At 45.8% G+C, this 17,522-nt stretch overlaps 2 protein-coding genes across 2 annotated transcripts in view; one reads left to right on the top strand and one right to left on the bottom strand.

Moving 5' to 3' along the window:
• LOC5502832 (dedicator of cytokinesis protein 1) overlaps window positions 1–8,672 on the top strand; it is a 50,394-nt gene extending 41,722 nt beyond the window's left edge. Inside the window, exons 41-54 of the mRNA XM_048733473.1 lie at window positions 312–401; window positions 555–659; window positions 878–964; window positions 1,034–1,088; window positions 1,280–1,361; window positions 1,484–1,568; window positions 1,901–1,987; window positions 2,201–2,461; window positions 2,902–3,048; window positions 4,124–4,188; window positions 5,159–5,276; window positions 5,896–6,197; window positions 6,577–6,820; window positions 7,383–8,672. Coding sequence (XP_048589430.1) covers window positions 312–401; window positions 555–659; window positions 878–964; window positions 1,034–1,088; window positions 1,280–1,361; window positions 1,484–1,568; window positions 1,901–1,987; window positions 2,201–2,461; window positions 2,902–3,048; window positions 4,124–4,188; window positions 5,159–5,276; window positions 5,896–6,197; window positions 6,577–6,820; window positions 7,383–8,357 — 2,703 coding nt within the window. The 3' untranslated portion in view covers window positions 8,358–8,672. The remainder of the gene's footprint in view (window positions 1–311; window positions 402–554; window positions 660–877; window positions 965–1,033; window positions 1,089–1,279; window positions 1,362–1,483; window positions 1,569–1,900; window positions 1,988–2,200; window positions 2,462–2,901; window positions 3,049–4,123; window positions 4,189–5,158; window positions 5,277–5,895; window positions 6,198–6,576; window positions 6,821–7,382) is intronic.
• A 1,221-nt stretch (window positions 8,673–9,893) lies between these two features.
• Window positions 9,894–17,398, bottom strand: LOC125573195 (protein PF3D7_1417600-like). The gene is made up of 7 exons (XM_048733565.1): window positions 16,480–17,398; window positions 16,030–16,209; window positions 15,529–15,843; window positions 13,462–14,364; window positions 12,961–13,275; window positions 11,344–12,654; window positions 9,894–11,253 (listed from the first exon to the last, which is right to left on the bottom strand). The coding sequence occupies exons 1-7, from the start codon at window positions 16,922–16,924 to the stop codon at window positions 10,373–10,375; spliced, it is 4,350 nt and encodes a 1,449-aa protein (XP_048589522.1). The 5' UTR covers window positions 16,925–17,398; the 3' UTR covers window positions 9,894–10,372.
• Between the last annotated feature and the right edge of the window lie 124 nt (window positions 17,399–17,522).

The raw sequence follows: 17,522 nt of genomic DNA, 5'->3' as shown, positions 1-17,522 counted from the left end.
CTTGTTTTGCACGCCCGATTTTTTATCATTCTGTAAACATGTACACTGATTGTTAACTCTATCCCCCCTCCCCCATTACAATTAACACCCCCACTCCACCCCCTACCTCCATTACAAGTAACACCCCCACTCCACCCCCTCCCGCCATTACAATTAACACCCCCACTCCACCCCCTCCCGCCATTACAATTAACACCCCTACTCCACCCCCCTCCCGCCATTACAATTAACACCCCCCACTCCATCCCCTTTGTCGACACCCCCTGTCTATTGCACGGTAAGTTGTATTGACATAAATCTCTCTTTTCTAGTGCTGGGAGAAGGGGATTGCACTGTGCAAGGAGCTGGCAGAGCTCTACGAAAACGAGCTTTATGACTTCGTTAGACTCAGTGAGATTCTGGTATGTCCAGCACTACACACTCGTGTGTCTTGTGTCATAGCTCCATAGTTCGGTGGTTAAGGGATATAATAGTTTGGTAGGACCCTGATTTGTCTTGTATTCGTCAAAAACAGCTTGACATTTTGTCCTTTAATGTTCGTCCTCGTTTTACAGAGATCAGAGGCGAAGTTTTACGACAATATCATGAGCAAGCTGCGGCCTGAGCCCGAGTATTTCCGCGTGGGACTCTTCGGCAAAGGATTCCCGACCTCGATTAGGGTAAGGTGTGATAACATATTAAAACCACCGATTCCCTAATTCATAGATTATCTATTCCCTTTACTTCACTGGCTTACGTTGGTGGCAAAACCGTCTCGCGCCCAGGCCAGATTTGATAATTGGCGGAGTGGTTGATGGCACGGGCATTTGTGGCCATGTAAACCTTTGGATACCATTGTGTTTCAATCGGCTCATTTTCTGATTGATCTGATTAACAGAACAAGTCATTTGTGTACCGAGGACTTGAATACGAGAAGATGGGTGACTTCAATCGGAGGATGCAAGCGCAATTCCCGGATGCCCAGGTCTGTCCTAATTGGTTCTTCTGAGAGGCGTTTTTGATTGGTTAGTTCACCTTTCATTGTGTTTTGCAGATGATGGACAAGCTGACGGATCCAGAAGCCGACATTCTAGAGTCTCCTGGCCAATGTATCCTTTCTATAATTCATTCTCTTTTTATCAGGCGTTTAGTATAGGGCTTGCGCATTCCTTGAACGCGGTCCAAAAGCGGTCTTATTTTAAGACGATTTGCCAAAACATATGCATTTCGCATATGATATCTTTACCTGCGCACCATAAGCCGACCTAATTGTCTGCCTGCTTTCTTGACTCGCCACTAGACATGCAAACCTGCCGTCTCTTGCCCCTGTCTGATCATGAAGACCGCTTCATGGGCCGCGATGTCGATGAGAGGATTACCAGGTGGAAATTACTCAGATTTTGAACTACATTGTTTTATCTATCCAGCTGGCTGACTCGCATTGATCAGCCCTTCGGTGTTGTGTGTTCCGGAGCAAACCATTAATTGTCATTGTTAATTTCAGTTATTACAAGGTGAACCACGTTCAGCGGTTCACTTTCGATCGTCCATTTCACAAAGGAGTTAAGGACAAGTCAAACGAGTTCGCGGTAAGAAGCAGCAAAACTATATACCCTTTCCTCTGTGGCCCACACTGCTTTCCTCTGTCGCACACACCCCTTTCCTCTGTGGCCCACACCCCTTTCCTCTGTCACCCACACCCCTATCCTCTGTGGCCCACACCCGTTTCCTCAGTGGCCCACACTCCTTTCCTCTGTCGCCACATCCCTTTCCTCTGTCGCACACACCCGTTTCCTCTGTCGCACACACCCCTTTCCTCTATCCCACACAACGTATTCACAACGTCAATTTATAAGCCTTTCGATGATGCTGAAACTGTAGATCTTTTTGATAACCAGTGTTTGACGTTATAATTTGTCAGAGCCTTTGGCTGGAGCGTACTTCCATCACTATCGCCTCGCCGTTGCCCGGTATTCTCAAATGGTTTCCTGTCATATCCACTACAAAGGTAAATGCTACGTACCAAAGAACGTATCTATCACACACACATGGGAACTGGGCCTGTATACCTTAGCAATGGTGTTGCGCGGGTTACGGCCCATGGATTCTCAGAGTGCACACTTATTAAACCAAGCGTAAGCCACGCTGTATCCCCAACATCTGTTAGCGAGCCTAATCCAGCTAGCGATCTACATAAAGCTGAGCATTGATCCGCTTACAGGAGGAAATCAGCCCGATCCGTAACGCCGTGGAGACTGTACAGAACAAGAATGCCGACCTACGGAGCCTTATCGCGCGCCATACGGCGGACCCGTCACTCAGTATCAACCCCCTGAGCATGATACTGAATGGGGTCATCGATGCCGCCGTCATGGGCGGGACGGACAAATACACAAACATCTTCTTCGCCCCGGGCTACATCCTGTCCAACCCCGCCGATGAGAAGTATGTGGAAATGCTGGATGAGGCCATCAAAGACCAGGTAAATATTGCGCGCATCTCAAACTTTAACAACTTTCGTGTCTCCGAATTCTTATCCCTCACCTCAGTCCTTAAATCGGATTCTAATTCTACAGTTCAAGCAGCGCCCTGCCAAAAATCATGTACCTAGATAATTTCCATGATTTTACATAGTTTTAGGATATTGCTTTGGATTAATGTTCAAATTTTAATTTAAAAAATTGATACTGTTGAAGAGTACACAGGAATGCAGAAAACAGTGATTTTGGGAAAATCCAAGATCAATTTTAAAAGCGTCGAGTGGGAACACTGCACATGGATACTGGCATGTTTACATTTCAAGACACAAAAACTATTGCCGCTGCCTTCCCTTTCCTGGTACAAGCTATTTGACGCTCATTCAAAGAAATTGCTAGATTTTCTGTTGGAAGTTATCCAAAATTGTATTGTATATGACCGCAGATCCCCATCCTAGAGGAAGGTCTAGCGCTCCATCAACGTCAGGCCACCAAAGACCTGATGCCGTTCCACCACAAAATGACACACATGTTCGCCAAGATGCGTGCTGACGTCACGGGAGAGGAGTATATACCCCCTGAAGAACCCCAGGTAACCGCACCCATGCTACTACTGGGTATACCCCCTGAAGAACCCCAGGTAACCGCACCCATACTACCACGGGGTATACCCCCTGAAGAGCCGCTGGTAACCGCACCCATACTACTACGGGGTGTAACCCCTGAAGAACCTCAGGTAACCGCACTCATACTCCCACGGGGTATACCCCCTGAAGAGCCGCAGGTAACCGCACCCATACTACCACTGGGTATACCCCCTGAAGAGCCGCTGGTAAGCACACCCATACTACTACGGGGTGTAACCCCTGAAGAGCCTCAGGTAACCGCACTCATACTCCCACGGGGTATACCCCCTGAAGAGCCGCAGGTAACCGCACCTATACTACTACGGGGTATACCCCCTGAAGAACCCCAGGTAACCGCACCCACACTACCACGGGGTATACCCCCTGAAGAGCCGCAGGTAACCGCACCCATACTACTACGGGGTATACCCCCTGAAGAGCCGCAGCTAACCGCACCCATACTACTACGGAGTATACCCCCTGAAGAACCCTAGGTTACCGCACCCATACTACTACGGGGTATACCCTCTGAAGAATAACAGGTAACCGCACCCATACTACTATGGGGTATAACCCCTTAAGAACCCTAGGTTACCGCACCCATACTACTACGGGGTATACCCCCTGAAGAGCCGCAGGTAACCCCACCCATACTACTACGGGGTATACCCCCTGAAGAACCCTAGGTTACCGCACCCATACTCCCACGGGGTATACCCCCTGAAGAGCCGCAGATAACCTCACCCAATACTACCACGGGATATACCCCCTGAAGAACTGTAGGTAACAGCACCTATGGTAATATACTTTTTTTTTCTTATAGCGTTAAAATAAGATACACAAATAATAAAATCGTGCGAAAATTCGTGGCAGTGTGCAAAATTTTTGTACGCAAAAATTGTCAACGTTTGAAGTAATCTACACGAATCAATCGGCGTATGCATCAAAAGGAGTTTGGCTTTATCTCTTTTATTGTTTTGAGCTTTAGTCGTTATCATCACTTACTGTTTTGAGACTCAATACTACACTTTATACCACCAGGTTCTAACGCCGGAGCCTTCGCCTGCGAAGCCCAAAGACAGAAAGCTGAGTCTCCAAACTAAGAAGTATATAATCCGTCAGAATTCACTCAAAAATTTAACAAATGTTGATAAGCATGTTAGCGTGACAACAGTTTGCGTGACATGCTGGCAACTGTGTGCGTGACATGTTGGCAACTGAGTGCGTGACATGTAAGAAACTGTTTGCGTGACATGTTGGCAACTGTTTGCGTGACATGTTGGCAACTGTGTGCGTGACATGTTGGAAACTGAGTGTATGACAAGTTGGCAACTGTGTGCGTGACATGTTGGCAACTGTGTGCATGACATGTTGGCAACTTTGTGCGTGACAGGCTGGTAGCTGTGTGGGTGACATGTTGGCAACTGTGTGCGTGACATGTTGGTAAGTGTGTTTGTGACATGTTGGCAAGTGTGTGCGTGACATGTTGGAAACTGAGTGCGCGACTTGTAAGAAACTGTTTGCTAGACTTGTTGGCAAGTGTGTGCGTGACATGTTGGAAACTGAGTGTATGACAAGTTGGAAACTGGGTGCGTGACATGTTGGAAACTGAGTGTATGACAAGTTGGAAACTGGGTGCGTGACATGTTGGAAACTGAGTGTATGACAAGTTGGAAACTGGGTGCGTGACATGTTGGAAACTGTGTGCGTGACATGTTGGAAACTGTGTGCGTGACATGTTCACAACTGTGTGCGTGATATGTTGACAAGTGTGTGCGTGACATGTTTGCAAGTGTGTGCGTGACATGATGGCAACTGTGTGCGTGACATGTTGGCAAGTGTGTGCGTGACATGTTGGCAAGTGTGTGCGTGACATGTTGGCAACTGTGTGCGTGACATGTTGGCAAGTGTGTGCGTGACATGTTGGCAACTGTGTGCGTGACATGTTGGCAAGTGTGTGCGTGACATGTTTGCAAGAGTGTGTCCGTGTGTGTGTGAAGATTGCCTCTCTTTTATTATCGTTTTGTCTTTGCGTGACCATCGCTTTGCGTGACTGTACTGTGTTCCCTTGTGCAGGCCTAGTCCAAGCCTCGCCCGTCGTCCCACGGCTAGTGTAGCAGGCGAACATCCGGACTTGCGTGACTCACGGGAATCACGTGACTCTCGGCACAGCTTGTGGTACGACTCCAATAAGGTGGGTTTCTCCGTGGCTAGATCCTAGTCCACTCACGACTGCATTACTTGCTCGTGCCAAACCTTACTCCTAATTACTCGACCTTCAAAGAGATCATGATTTCGAGACACGTGCAATAACTCGACCTTTAGGGAAATTATGATTTCGAGTCATATAACAGATCACACGCAATAACGCGACCTTTAGGGAAATCAGGATTTCGAATCATATCACAGATCATATGCAATAACTCGACCTTAAGGGAAATCATGATTTCGAGTCATATAACAGATCAACCTCAATAACTCGACCTTCAGGGGACTCAATATTTCGAGTCATATCACAGATCACATGCAATGACTCGACCTTCAGGGAAATCACGATTTCAATCATATAACTCCTAAAAATTCGAAGTCATGAGTTGGATTCCAATTTATAAATTAAATATTGTTGTCGTAAATGAATTATGATATCGAATGTTAAGGTGCAATTTCGCCTTTTTTAAGGAGGTTCAAGTAATTAATGTTTAAACATACAGAAGAGTGATTGAAGCTAAACAGAAATTGCTTTGAGTCAGTTTCGAGCTATTGAAGATTTGGTAAGGTATTGATTTTCACGTGACTTATCTACCTCTCCCCAGTCCCCCGTAATGGGCTCCACCTCCACGTTAAACAGCTCCATGACGTCACTCAGCAGCAGCATGTCATCGCTGAGCGCCTTGAGAGAAGAGGACGAGAGCGCCCCGCCCATCCCGGACAAGGAGGGCCGTCCGCCGTCCGACCCGTCTGTGGACAGGCTGGTGCTGGTCCGCCCTCCCTCGGACCCCGTCGCTGACAGGATCTCGGCACAGTCCTCGCTCGGCTCGCCGTCTGTTGTCGCGCAGCGTAAGAAGGATAACAGGAGCTCTTCGCCGGCTGGCATGATCCGATACGCGGAAAGAAGGTAATCTGCTATTTATTGGCTTGATCGCGTCACGTGACTGCCGGCTGGTAAGAACCGATACGCGGACAGAAGGTAATCTGCTATTTATTGGCTGGTTCTCGTCACGTGACCGCCGGCTGGTAAGAACCGATACGCGGACAGAAGGTTATTCGCTATTTATTGGCTAGTTCGGATCACGTGACCGCCGGCTGGTAAGATCCGATACTCGGAAAGAAGGTAATCCGCTGTTTATTGGCTTGTTCGCGTTAGTTGACTGTTGACTTCGCTTTCGATGGCTTGTCTTCAATAGAAGAGGGTTTCTTGCTTAGAAACTTAAATTATTCCTTGCGCCATTTGTACTATGCCTAACAATAAATCAATATTGATTTATTGTTCACAGCAATTCGCCTACGACCAGGAAAGAGCGATCAGGTAGCTCTCTCCTAACCACCGATATCGACGAGTCTTACATCCCGCCACCCCTGCCTCCCAGACGCTCTATGATAATCGGCCCCATCTCTACTCCACCCATGGACGGGGTGGACGCGCCTGCGAGTCCTGCAAGTCCCGAGGGTACCCCTCCACCGTTACCAACCAAAGCAAGAGATAGCGTGAACTTTGGAGAGGAAAGGAGGGAGGAGAAGGTAAGATGCTCAGAGGGTTAATGTTTGCTCTTACTCGAGGACATGCCCAGCCCATGAAGAACTCGTTACTTTTCCGGCAGAAGGAAAGGTTCATAGCAAACGTGGAAAACCTGAAAAAAGTTTGATTGTGTCAAAAGATGTGCAGTTCAGAGTTTAAGAAATGCCGTGAGGGACTGGGCTCTTTCGGACCCAAAGAGCGATTTCACAAGAGAGTTTGTATTACGGTCTTGGAGAAAAATCCTTTATACAAAACAGAAAACAGAAACAAAATTTTGTCAGTCACACCTTTGTTTTCATCTGATATTGCTATGCACATTAAAATCTCGAAATAACCATCTGAATTTCAATATTTTACTCACAAAATTAAATAAAAAATATCGCAACAGCTTCCGCAAATCAGTTGATGGAAATGGATACTTTCTCACACTTGGTATTTTGCTATGATGACAAAATGGCGGCTGTCAGAGGCTGCTCTTAAAGCATCATTTGTAACTACAGATTTTGTTTTGGTTCAGAAATATTTATGTAGAAATCTCACTAAACGCTCTTGTTTGTGTTCCAGACGGATCCAGACGCCGACGACTACGGCTTCCCCATCCCCCTCCCCATAAAACGCTCGAGCACCGTCTCCAGAGGCTCCTCCGACTCCTCCAGCGTGGACTTCGGCGAAATCATCATGCGCCGAAACCCCTACGACAAAGTCGCATCGCCCGACACAATATCGATTGCTGACAGCGTGTTTTCGCGCTCGTCCATGACGAGTGCGGGCTCGCGCGCCTCGCTGGCGTCACCCGAGGGGACGCTCACTCCCTCCTCCGCCGGCATCTCCCCAACGCCAACTTCACAAGGCGATAAATTCCGTTACGATTCGGTCCCTGTGCCAACGGAAGAGAAAGATTTCTCCTCTGATGAGCAGATACCAAAGCGTTCGTCCCCCGATGGCGCGGAACTTCCGCCGAAGCCTTCGGGTTCTTCTGGTGAAATCTCATCGAAAACCCCTGACGTTGAGGCATCTCGTTCGCCTCCCACATCGGGGGATTTCTGGTCCTCACCTCCACCGCCGCTAGGTCTCTCGGGCTGGGAAAATTTCATAGTTAGTGCTCCTGATAATTTCTTCCCGTCTCGATCTTCCACGATCACAGGTTCGTCATGGTCGTCTTCATCAACGACGACGACAAAACATGTGAAGACAGTCAACGGTAAAGTGGTATCATCGTCGTCTTCAACTATTTCAACATCATCAGGAAAACCAATGACTTCTGAAGGTCCGACCGTGACGTCATCGAACCCGACTGTTCGATCAGTTGAAGCAAATCCTCCGCTTCCTGTCAGATCCCCACGCCCGACTCCCTTACCCAGAAAAACGACGTCAACACCGGAGAAGCGGCCCGACGTCAAGCCGAGACACGTTGTGGGCCCCGAACGCCCGCCGAAGCCCTCGAGGCAGTCAGTCAATTCACTCGTGCCCCCACCGAAGCCGAAGCCGTACTCTGCGAAGTCTCCCGAGAGTTCGCCGGGACCGAGCAGGAAGTCTTGATAATATAAAATAAAAAAGTATGTGTCGAGTAGCATACGCAATTAAGTAATTGCAATGAAATTGTCAAAGATTCGAATTATAGAAATATAGTTAATAACTTGCGAATGATAACATTACAAATAAATTTGTATCGCCGGAATTATATCGATGCAAACAAGGCACATTTTGATTATGCTATTTAATAATTTTTGTCATATATATATTTTAGACAAAGAAAAAATTGTAAATTCAAATGTATTGCATTCTCGTGATGTACTCATTTTTAAAATAAACCAAGTGTCGCTAGTGCGAATAAAACAAAAACAGTCAACATAACTTTTCTAGTGTGTAATCTTTGTTTGTAATCTTTGTTTATCGAGGGTAGCATATTTAACCGAATATACAGTTTTCTAACATATGGCCCTCGGTTATTTAGCACTGTCACTGGGGGTGGTCACTGCCAGAGGGTTTATTGCGTCCCCAGTGGTTCTTTTACGTATCTTCGGTTCAGGTTAATGTAGTGCAGCTTGAAGAGACGGGACCTCCGGTTTAGTGTCCTTATCCGAGAAGACTGGAAACACGGGAGAATAACTTCAACTCACTTGTGACACAAATTCGAACCAAGGCAGGAACCCGGAAAAATCCCCAGTTTGAGCCAGGATTCGAACCTTGGCCACAGCGGTGAGAGGCCGACGCGCTAACACACTTGGCCACCCGTTGCGACCAGGCCTGGTGTAACCTGGTCCCAGGCGCTTCTCGGTCGAAAAATTTAAAATGGCGGACAATTTCATGATGGCGGCGGGGCAGAAGGCAGGTCGATGGGTAGTCGCCTAGCTCCGTCGCCATCCAGGGGCGTAGCGTAACCGTAGCTCCCCCCCCCCCTTCCTTCTAGAAGCCAAAAAATACAGTAAATGCATGAGACAATATCTAAAATACAGGAGAAAATGCCTTGAAAGGGCAACTGGTTCTCGATTTCCTTTTGTTTTTTCATGAATTTTAAGTCTCTGTTATTTATGGCTTTTTTCGGCGTAGTTCTAAGCGTTTCAAAGTTTGATATTGCGCGTGAAATTATTGTTGAAAAGATATGTTTCATATTTGCCTATCGGATTGTCGTTTGAGCAATCTGCTCTGCTCATGGAAAATTTTAACGTGACGATTTGGGAGGGCTGGCCCAACTAACTGCCACCTGTACACGAATTTTCATTGACAATACTTAGGAAGGTCAAAACTTGGTCAGCTCTAGCCTGCTAGCCGGCTCTCATTGATTGTGGGTTATTCAGAAATGTTTTATTTTCGAATATTGGGAGCCCTGTGCGCGCGCGAAGGCCGAGGTGCGCTGGGCCGAGGGTGCAAAGAAATGAGAGCCGGCAAAAAAAAAAACTCTTTTCGAAACCTCAGCGTTCGCCACGAACGCTGCGCTCTGATTGGCTGATTCTGACATGTGTCACTCAAGCGTTTGAACGTGCCAAATCCTGTCCAGAACTTCAATATGGCGGAAAGCATCAACAACCAACTCGTTATTGACCAAGCTGTTCACGCGAATTTTGTTGCGGGTTTTGTTGCCGGCTCTCATTTCTTTGCACCCCGGCCTTCGTGCGCGCACAGGGTTCCCAATACTCGAAAATAAAACATTTCCGAATACCCCACAATGAGAGCCGGCTAGGTCAGCTCTCAAAGTAAACGAACGTTTTTTCTTTCCCGTCACTGGCTCTCGCACAAGCACCCACGTCCCACCAGGATACCCAAATATCAATATTCAGGCCCGTACCCAGGGGGTGCGTTCGCACCCCCACAACGGCGAAAAGTCCCCTTTCGGTTCGCAATAGACGTGCTATTTGTATACAAACTATAAAGCACATTTGAATTGGATTAAAAAAAAGGCATTCTAGATCACTCTGGTATATAATAAATCTAAAAATGTCTAACTTTTTTGTAGGCAAACCCGATAATAAATATACCATGGAAATACTGCAATGGCATTAAAAATCCCTTTTTGTTCTTTCAGAGGTGATCAGATTTTTATCAGAAGACTAGGTCTAATTTTTCAGATTTCGCACTCCCCCAAGAAAAATCCTGGGTACGGGCCTGATATTAGTGTTTATCCTGCCTTCTTCAGGGTGGTTGAAAGGCCTGATATTAGTGTCGATCCTGCCTTCTTCAGGGTGGTTGAGAGGCCTGATATTAGTGTTTATCCTGCCTTCTTCAGGGTGGTTAAGAGGCCTGATATAAGTGTTTATCCTGCCTTCTTCAGAGTGGGTAAGATGCCTGATATTAGTGTTTATCCTGCCTTCTTCAGGGTGGTTGAGAGGCCTGATATTAGTGTTTATCCTTCCTTCTTCAGGGTGGTGGAAAGGCCTGATATTAGGTTTGATCCTGCCTTCTTCAGGGTGGTTGAAAGGCCTGATATTAGTGTTTATCCTGCCTTCTTCAGGGTTGTTGAGAGGCCTGATATTAGTGTTTGTCCTGCCTTCTTCAGGGTGGTTGACAGGCGTGATATTAGTGTTTATCCTGCCTTCTTTAGGGTGGTTGAGAGGCCTGATATTAGTGTTTATCCTACCTTCTTCAGGGTGGTTGAGAGGCCTGATATTAGTGTTTATCCTGCCTTCTTCAGGGTGGTTGAGAGGCCTGATATTAGTGTTTGTCCTGCCTTCTTCAGGGTGGTTGAGAGGCCTGATATTAGTGTTTGTCCTGACTTCTTCAGGGTGGGTAAGAGGCCTGATATTAGTGTTTATCCTGCCTTCTTCAGGGTGGGTAAGAATCCTGATATTAGTTTTGATCCTGTTTTCTTTAGGGTGGTTGAAAGGCCTGATATTAGTGTTTATCCTGCCTTCTTCAGGGTGGTTGAGAGGCCTGATATTAGTGTTTATCCCGCCTTCTTCAGAGTGGGTAAGAGGCCTGATATTAGTGTTTATCCTGCCTTCTTCAGGGTGGTTGAGAGGCCTGATATTAGTTTTGATCCTTTTTTCTTCAGGGTGGTTGAGAGGCCTAATATTAGTGTTTGCCCTACCTTCTTCAGGGTGGTTGAGAGGCCTGATATTAGTGTTTATCCTGCCTTCTTCAGGGTGGTTGACAGGCGTGATATTAGTGTTTATCCTGCCTTCTTCAGGGTGGTTGAGAAGCCTTATATTAGTGTTTATCCTGCCTTCTTCAGGGTGGTTGAGAAGCCTTATCTTAGTGTTTATCCTGCCTTCTTCAGGGTGGTTGAGAAGCCTTATATTAGTGTTTATCCTGCCTTCTTCAGGGTTGTTGAGAGGCCTGATATTAGTGTTTATCCTGCCCTCTTCAGGGTGGTTAAAAGACCTGATATTAGTGTTTATCCTGCCTTCTTCAAGGTGGTTGAGAGGCCTGATATTAGTTTTGATCCTGTTTTCTTCAGGGTGGTTGAGAGGCCTAATATTAGTGTTTATCCTGCCTTCTTCAGGGTAGTTGAGAGGCCTGATATTAGTGTTTATCCTGCCTTCTTCAGGGTGGTTGAAAGGCCTGATATTAGTGTTTATCCTGCCTTCTTCAGGGTGGTTGAGAGGCCTGATATTAGTGCTTATCCCGCCTTCTTCAGAGTGGGTAAGAGGCCTGATATTAGTGTTTATCCTGCCTTCTTCAGGGTGGTTGAGAGGCCTGATATTAGTTTTGATCCTGTTTTCTTCAGGGTGGTTGAGAGGCCTAATATTAGTGTTTGTCCTACCTTCTTCAGGGTGGTTGACAGGCGTGATATTATTGTTTATCCTGCCTTCTTCAGGGTGGTTGAGAAGCCTAATTATATTAGTGTTTATCCTGCCTTTTTCAGGGTGGTTGAGAAGCCTTATATTAGCGTTTATCCTGCCTTCTTCGAGGTGGTTGAGAGGCCTGATATTAGTGTTTATCCTGCCTTCTTCAGGGTGGTTGAGAAGCCTTATATTAGTGTTTATCCTGCCTTCTTCAGGGTTGTTGAGAGGCCTGATATTAGTGTTTATCCTGCCTTCTTCAGGGTGGTTGAGAGGCCTGATATTAGTTTTGATCCTGTTTTTTTCAGGGTGGTTGAGAGGCCTAATATTAGTGTTTATCCTGCCTTCTTCAGGGTAGTTGAGAGGCCTGATATTAGTGTTTATCCTGCCTTCTTCAGGGTAGTTGAGAGGCCTGATATTAGTGTTTATCCTGCCTTCTTCAGGGTGGTTGAAAGGCCTGATATTAGTGTTTATCCTGCCTTCTTCAGGGTGATTGAGAGGCCTAATATTAGTGTTTATCCCGCCTTCTTCAGGGTTGTTGAGAGGCCTGATATTAGTGTTTATCCTGCCCTCTTCAGGGTGGTTAAAAGACCTGATATTAGTGTTTATCCTGCCTTCTGCAGGGTAGTTGAGAGGCCTGATATTAGTGTTTATCCTGCCTTCTTCAGGGTAGTTGAGAGGCCTAGTGTTTATCCTGCCTTCTTCAGGGTGGTTGAAAGGCCTGATATTAGTGTTTATCCTGCCTTCTGCAGGGTGGTTGAGAGGCCTGATATTAGTGTTTATCCCGCCTTCTTCAGAGTGGGTAAGAGGCCTGATATTAGTGTTTATCCTGCCTTCTTCAGGGTGGTTGAGGGGCCTGATATTAGTTTTGATCCTGTTTTCTTCAGGGTGGTTGAGAGGCCTAATATTAGTGTTTGTCCTACCTTCTTCAGGGTGGTTGACAGGCGTGATATTAGTGTTTATCCTGCCTTCTTCAGGGTGGTTGAGAAGCCTTATATTAGTGTTTATCCTGCCTTTTTCAGGGTGGTTGAGAAGCCTTATATTAGTGTTTATCCTGCCTTCTTCAGGGTGGTTGAGAAGCCTTATATTAGTGTTTATCCTGCCTTCTTCAGGGTTGTTGAGAGGCCTGATATTAGTGTTTATCCTGCCTTCTTCAGGGTAGTTGAGAGGCCTGATATTAGTGTTTATCCTGCCTTCTTCAGGGTGGTTGAGAGGCCTGATATTAGTGTTTATCCTGCCTTCTTCAGGGTGGTTGAGAGGCCTGATATTAGTGTTTATCCCGCCTTCATCAGAGTGGGTAAGAGGCCTGATATTGGTGTTTATCCTGCCTTCTTCAGGGTGGTTGTGGTTGAGAGGCCTGATATTAGTTTTGATCCTGTTTTCTTCAGGGTGGTTGAGAGGCCTAATATTAGTGTTTGTCCTACCTTCTTCAGGGTGGTTGAGAGGCCTGATATTAGTGTTTATCCTGCCTTCTTCAGGGTGGTTGAGAGGCCTGATATTAGTGTTTATCCTGCCTTCTTCAGGGTGGTTGAGAGGCCTGATATTAGTGTTTGTCCTGCCTTCTTCAGGGTGGTTGAGAGGCCTGATATTAGTGTTTGTCCTGACTTCTTCAGGGTGGGTAAGAGGCCTGATATTAGTGTTTATCCTGCCTTCTTCAGGGTGGGTAAGAATCCTGATATTAGTTTTGATCCTGTTTTCTTTAGGGTGGTTGAAAGGCCTGATATTAGTGTTTATCCTGCCTTCTTCAGGGTGGTTGAGAGGCCTGATATTAGTGTTTATCCCGCCTTCTTCAGAGTGGGTAAGAGGCCTGATATTAGTGTTTATCCTGCCTTCTTCAGGGTGGTTGAGAGGCCTGATATTAGTTTTGATCCTTTTTTCTTCAGGGTGGTTGAGAGGCCTAATATTAGTGTTTGCCCTACCTTCTTCAGGGTGGTTGAGAGGCCTGATATTAGTGTTTATCCTGCCTTCTTCAGGGTGGTTGACAGGCGTGATATTAGTGTTTATCCTGCCTTCTTCAGGGTGGTTGAGAAGCCTTATATTAGTGTTTATCCTGCCTTCTTCAGGGTGGTTGAGAAGCCTTATCTTAGTGTTTATCCTGCCTTCTTCAGGGTGGTTGAGAAGCCTTATATTAGTGTTTATCCTGCCTTCTTCAGGGTGGTTAAAAGACCTGATATTAGTGTTTATCCTGCCTTCTTCAAGGTGGTTGAGAGGCCTGATATTAGTTTTGATCCTGTTTTCTTCAGGGTGGTTGAGAGGCCTAATATTAGTGTTTATCCTGCCTTCTTCAGGGTAGTTGAGAGGCCTGATATTAGTGTTTATCCTGCCTTCTTCAGGGTGGTTGAAAGGCCTGATATTAGTGTTTATCCTGCCTTCTTCAGGGTGGTTGAGAGGCCTGATATTAGTGTTTATCCCGCCTTCTTCAGAGTGGGTAAGAGGCCTGATATTAGTGTTTATCCTGCCTTCTTCAGGGTGGTTGAGAGGCCTGATATTAGTTTTGATCCTGTTTTCTTCAGGGTGGTTGAGAGGCCTAATATTAGTGTTTGTCCTACCTTCTTCAGGGTGGTTGACAGGCGTGATATTATTGTTTATCCTGCCTTCTTCAGGGTGGTTGAGAAGCCTAATTATATTAGTGTTTATCCTGCCTTTTTCAGGGTGGTTGAGAAGCCTTATATTAGCGTTTATCCTGCCTTCTTCGAGGTGGTTGAGAGGCCTGATATTAGTGTTTATCCTGCCTTCTTCAGGGTGGTTGAGAAGCCTTATATTAGTGTTTATCCTGCCTTCTTCAGGGTTGTTGAGAGGCCTGATATTAGTGTTTATCCTGCCTTCTTCAGGGTGGTTGAGAGGCCTGATATTAGTTTTGATCCTGTTTTTTTCAGGGTGGTTGAGAGGCCTAATATTAGTGTTTATCCTGCCTTCTTCAGGGTAGTTGAGAGGCCTGATATTAGTGTTTATCCTGCCTTCTTCAGGGTAGTTGAGAGGCCTGATATTAGTGTTTATCCTGCCTTCTTCAGGGTGGTTGAAAGGCCTGATATTAGTGTTTATCCTGCCTTCTTCAGGGTGATTGAGAGGCCTAATATTAGTGTTTATCCCGCCTTCTTCAGGGTTGTTGAGAGGCCTGATATTAGTGTTTATCCTGCCCTCTTCAGGGTGGTTAAAAGACCTGATATTAGTGTTTATCCTGCCTTCTGCAGGGTAGTTGAGAGGCCTGATATTAGTGTTTATCCTGCCTTCTTCAGGGTAGTTGAGAGGCCTAGTGTTTATCCTGCCTTCTTCAGGGTGGTTGAAAGGCCTGATATTAGTGTTTATCCTGCCTTCTGCAGGGTGGTTGAGAGGCCTGATATTAGTGTTTATCCCGCCTTCTTCAGAGTGGGTAAGAGGCCTGATATTAGTGTTTATCCTGCCTTCTTCAGGGTGGTTGAGGGGCCTGATATTAGTTTTGATCCTGTTTTCTTCAGGGTGGTTGAGAGGCCTAATATTAGTGTTTGTCCTACCTTCTTCAGGGTGGTTGACAGGCGTGATATTAGTGTTTATCCTGCCTTCTTCAGGGTGGTTGAGAAGCCTTATATTAGTGTTTATCCTGCCTTTTTCAGGGTGGTTGAGAAGCCTTATATTAGTGTTTATCCTGCCTTCTTCAGGGTGGTTGAGAAGCCTTATATTAGTGTTTATCCTGCCTTCTTCAGGGTTGTTGAGAGGCCTGATATTAGTGTTTATCCTGCCTTCTTCAGGGTAGTTGAGAGGCCTGATATTAGTGTTTATCCTGCCTTCTTCAGGGTGGTTGAGAGGCCTGATATTAGTGTTTATCCTGCCTTCTTCAGGGTGGTTGAGAGGCCTGATATTAGTGTTTATCCCGCCTTCATCAGAGTGGGTAAGAGGCCTGATATTGGTGTTTATCCTGCCTTCTTCAGGGTGGTTGTGGTTGAGAGGCCTGATATTAGTTTTGATCCTGTTTTCTTCAGGGTGGTTGAGAGGCCTAATATTAGTGTTTGTCCTACCTTCTTCAGGGTGGTTGAGAGGCCTGATATTAGTGTTTATCCTGCCTTCTTCAGGGTGGTTGACAGGCGTGATATTAGTGTTTATCCTGCCTTCTTCAGGGTGGTTGAGAAGCCTTATATTAGTGTTTATCCTGCCTTTTTCAGGGTGGTTGAGAAGCCTTATATTAGTGTTTATCCTGCCTTCTTCAGGATGGTTGACAGGCGTGATATTAGTGTTTATCCTGCCTTCTTCAGGGTGGTTGAGAAGGCTTATATTAGTGTTTATCCTGCCTTCTTCAGGGTGGTTGAGAAGCCTTATATTAGTGTTTATCCTGCCTTCTTCAGGGTGGTTGAGAAGCCTTATATTAGTGTTTATCCTGCCTTCTTCAGGGTGGTTGAGAAGCCTTATATTAGTGTTTATCCTGCCTTCTTCAAGGTGGTTGAGAAGCCTTATATTAGTGTTTATCCTGCCTTCTTCAGGGTGGTTGAGAAGCCTTATATTAGTGTTTATCCTGCCTTCTTCATGGTGGTTGAGAGGCCAGATATTAGTGTTTATCCTGCCTTCTTCAGGGTGGTTGAGAATCCTGATATTAGTGTTTATCCTACCTTCTTCAGGGTGGTTGAGAGGCCTGATATTAGTGTTTACCCTGCCCTCTTCAAGGTGGTTGAGAGGCCTGATATAAGTGTTTATCCTGCCTTCTTCAGGGTGGTTGAGAGGCCTGATATTAGTGTTTATCCCGCCTTCTTCAGGGTGGTTGAGAATCCTGATATTAGTGTTTATCCTCCCTTCTTCAGGGTGGTTGAGAGGCCAGATATTAGTGTTCATCCTGCCTTCTTCAGGGTGGTTGAGAGGCCTGATATTAGTGTTTATACTGCCTTCTTCAGGGTGGTTGAGAAGCCTTATATTAGTGTTCATCCTGCCCTCTTCAGGGTGGTTGAGAGGCCTGATATTAGTGTTTATCCTGCCCTCTTCAGGGTGGTTAAAAGACCTGCAGAGGAAGCTAGAGTTTTACAGGAAAGGAACAGCACGACGCCAAATTTTGTAAACGGGTTTTATTCCTTTATATATATTCTCTTTAAAATTGACAATTGAATTGTACATTGAATTGAATTGCATAGAAATATCCTTAATTCCAAAATATTCATTTCGAACTAATCATCTCGTAGTATTATACACCAAACAAATATTACTCCATATTTCCACTATAATATAACAAATCCTTATAACGAACAACGCTGGCCATGTGACCATTGGCCACTATAACAAGATACCAATTTATGATGAAAATATATTTTCAAGATTCACTGCCAGATTGGTACGATCAGGGGATACATCACAATTTTTGTAACTATGTGGAAAATGGAGGCAAGCTTCAATTGACTATCACATAAAGAGAGGGAGTGAATGTCATGTGGTAGAGACGGAGTGTCTGTCTCGTAGTATGACTGGTAGGGTGCATGACAAGGTAAGGTAGGGTGCCTGACAAGTTGAGGTAAGGTGCGTGACATGGTGA

The sequence above is a fragment of the Nematostella vectensis genome, chromosome 10, assembly GCF_932526225.1.
Source record: "Nematostella vectensis chromosome 10, jaNemVect1.1, whole genome shotgun sequence".
NCBI classification, from domain to species: domain Eukaryota; kingdom Metazoa; phylum Cnidaria; class Anthozoa; order Actiniaria; family Edwardsiidae; genus Nematostella; species Nematostella vectensis.
Note: the sequence above shows the minus strand (reverse complement) of the source record. Positions and strands in the feature narration are given on the sequence as shown.

Bases quoted from the DNA above. Each gene is read 5' to 3' on its own strand.
- LOC125573195 (XM_048733565.1), bottom strand. From the start codon at position 16,924: ATGAACACTAATATAAGGCTTCTCAACCACCCTGAAGAAGGCAGTATA. The intron at 13,276-13,461 runs GTAGGACAAACA...ACCCTGAAGAAG, and splicing joins TCTCAACCACCCTGAAGAAG to GCAGGATAAACACTAATATC. The intron at 11,254-11,343 runs GTAGGGCAAACA...ACCCTGAAGAAG, and splicing joins TCTCAACCACCCTGAAGAAG to GCAGGATAAACACTAATATC.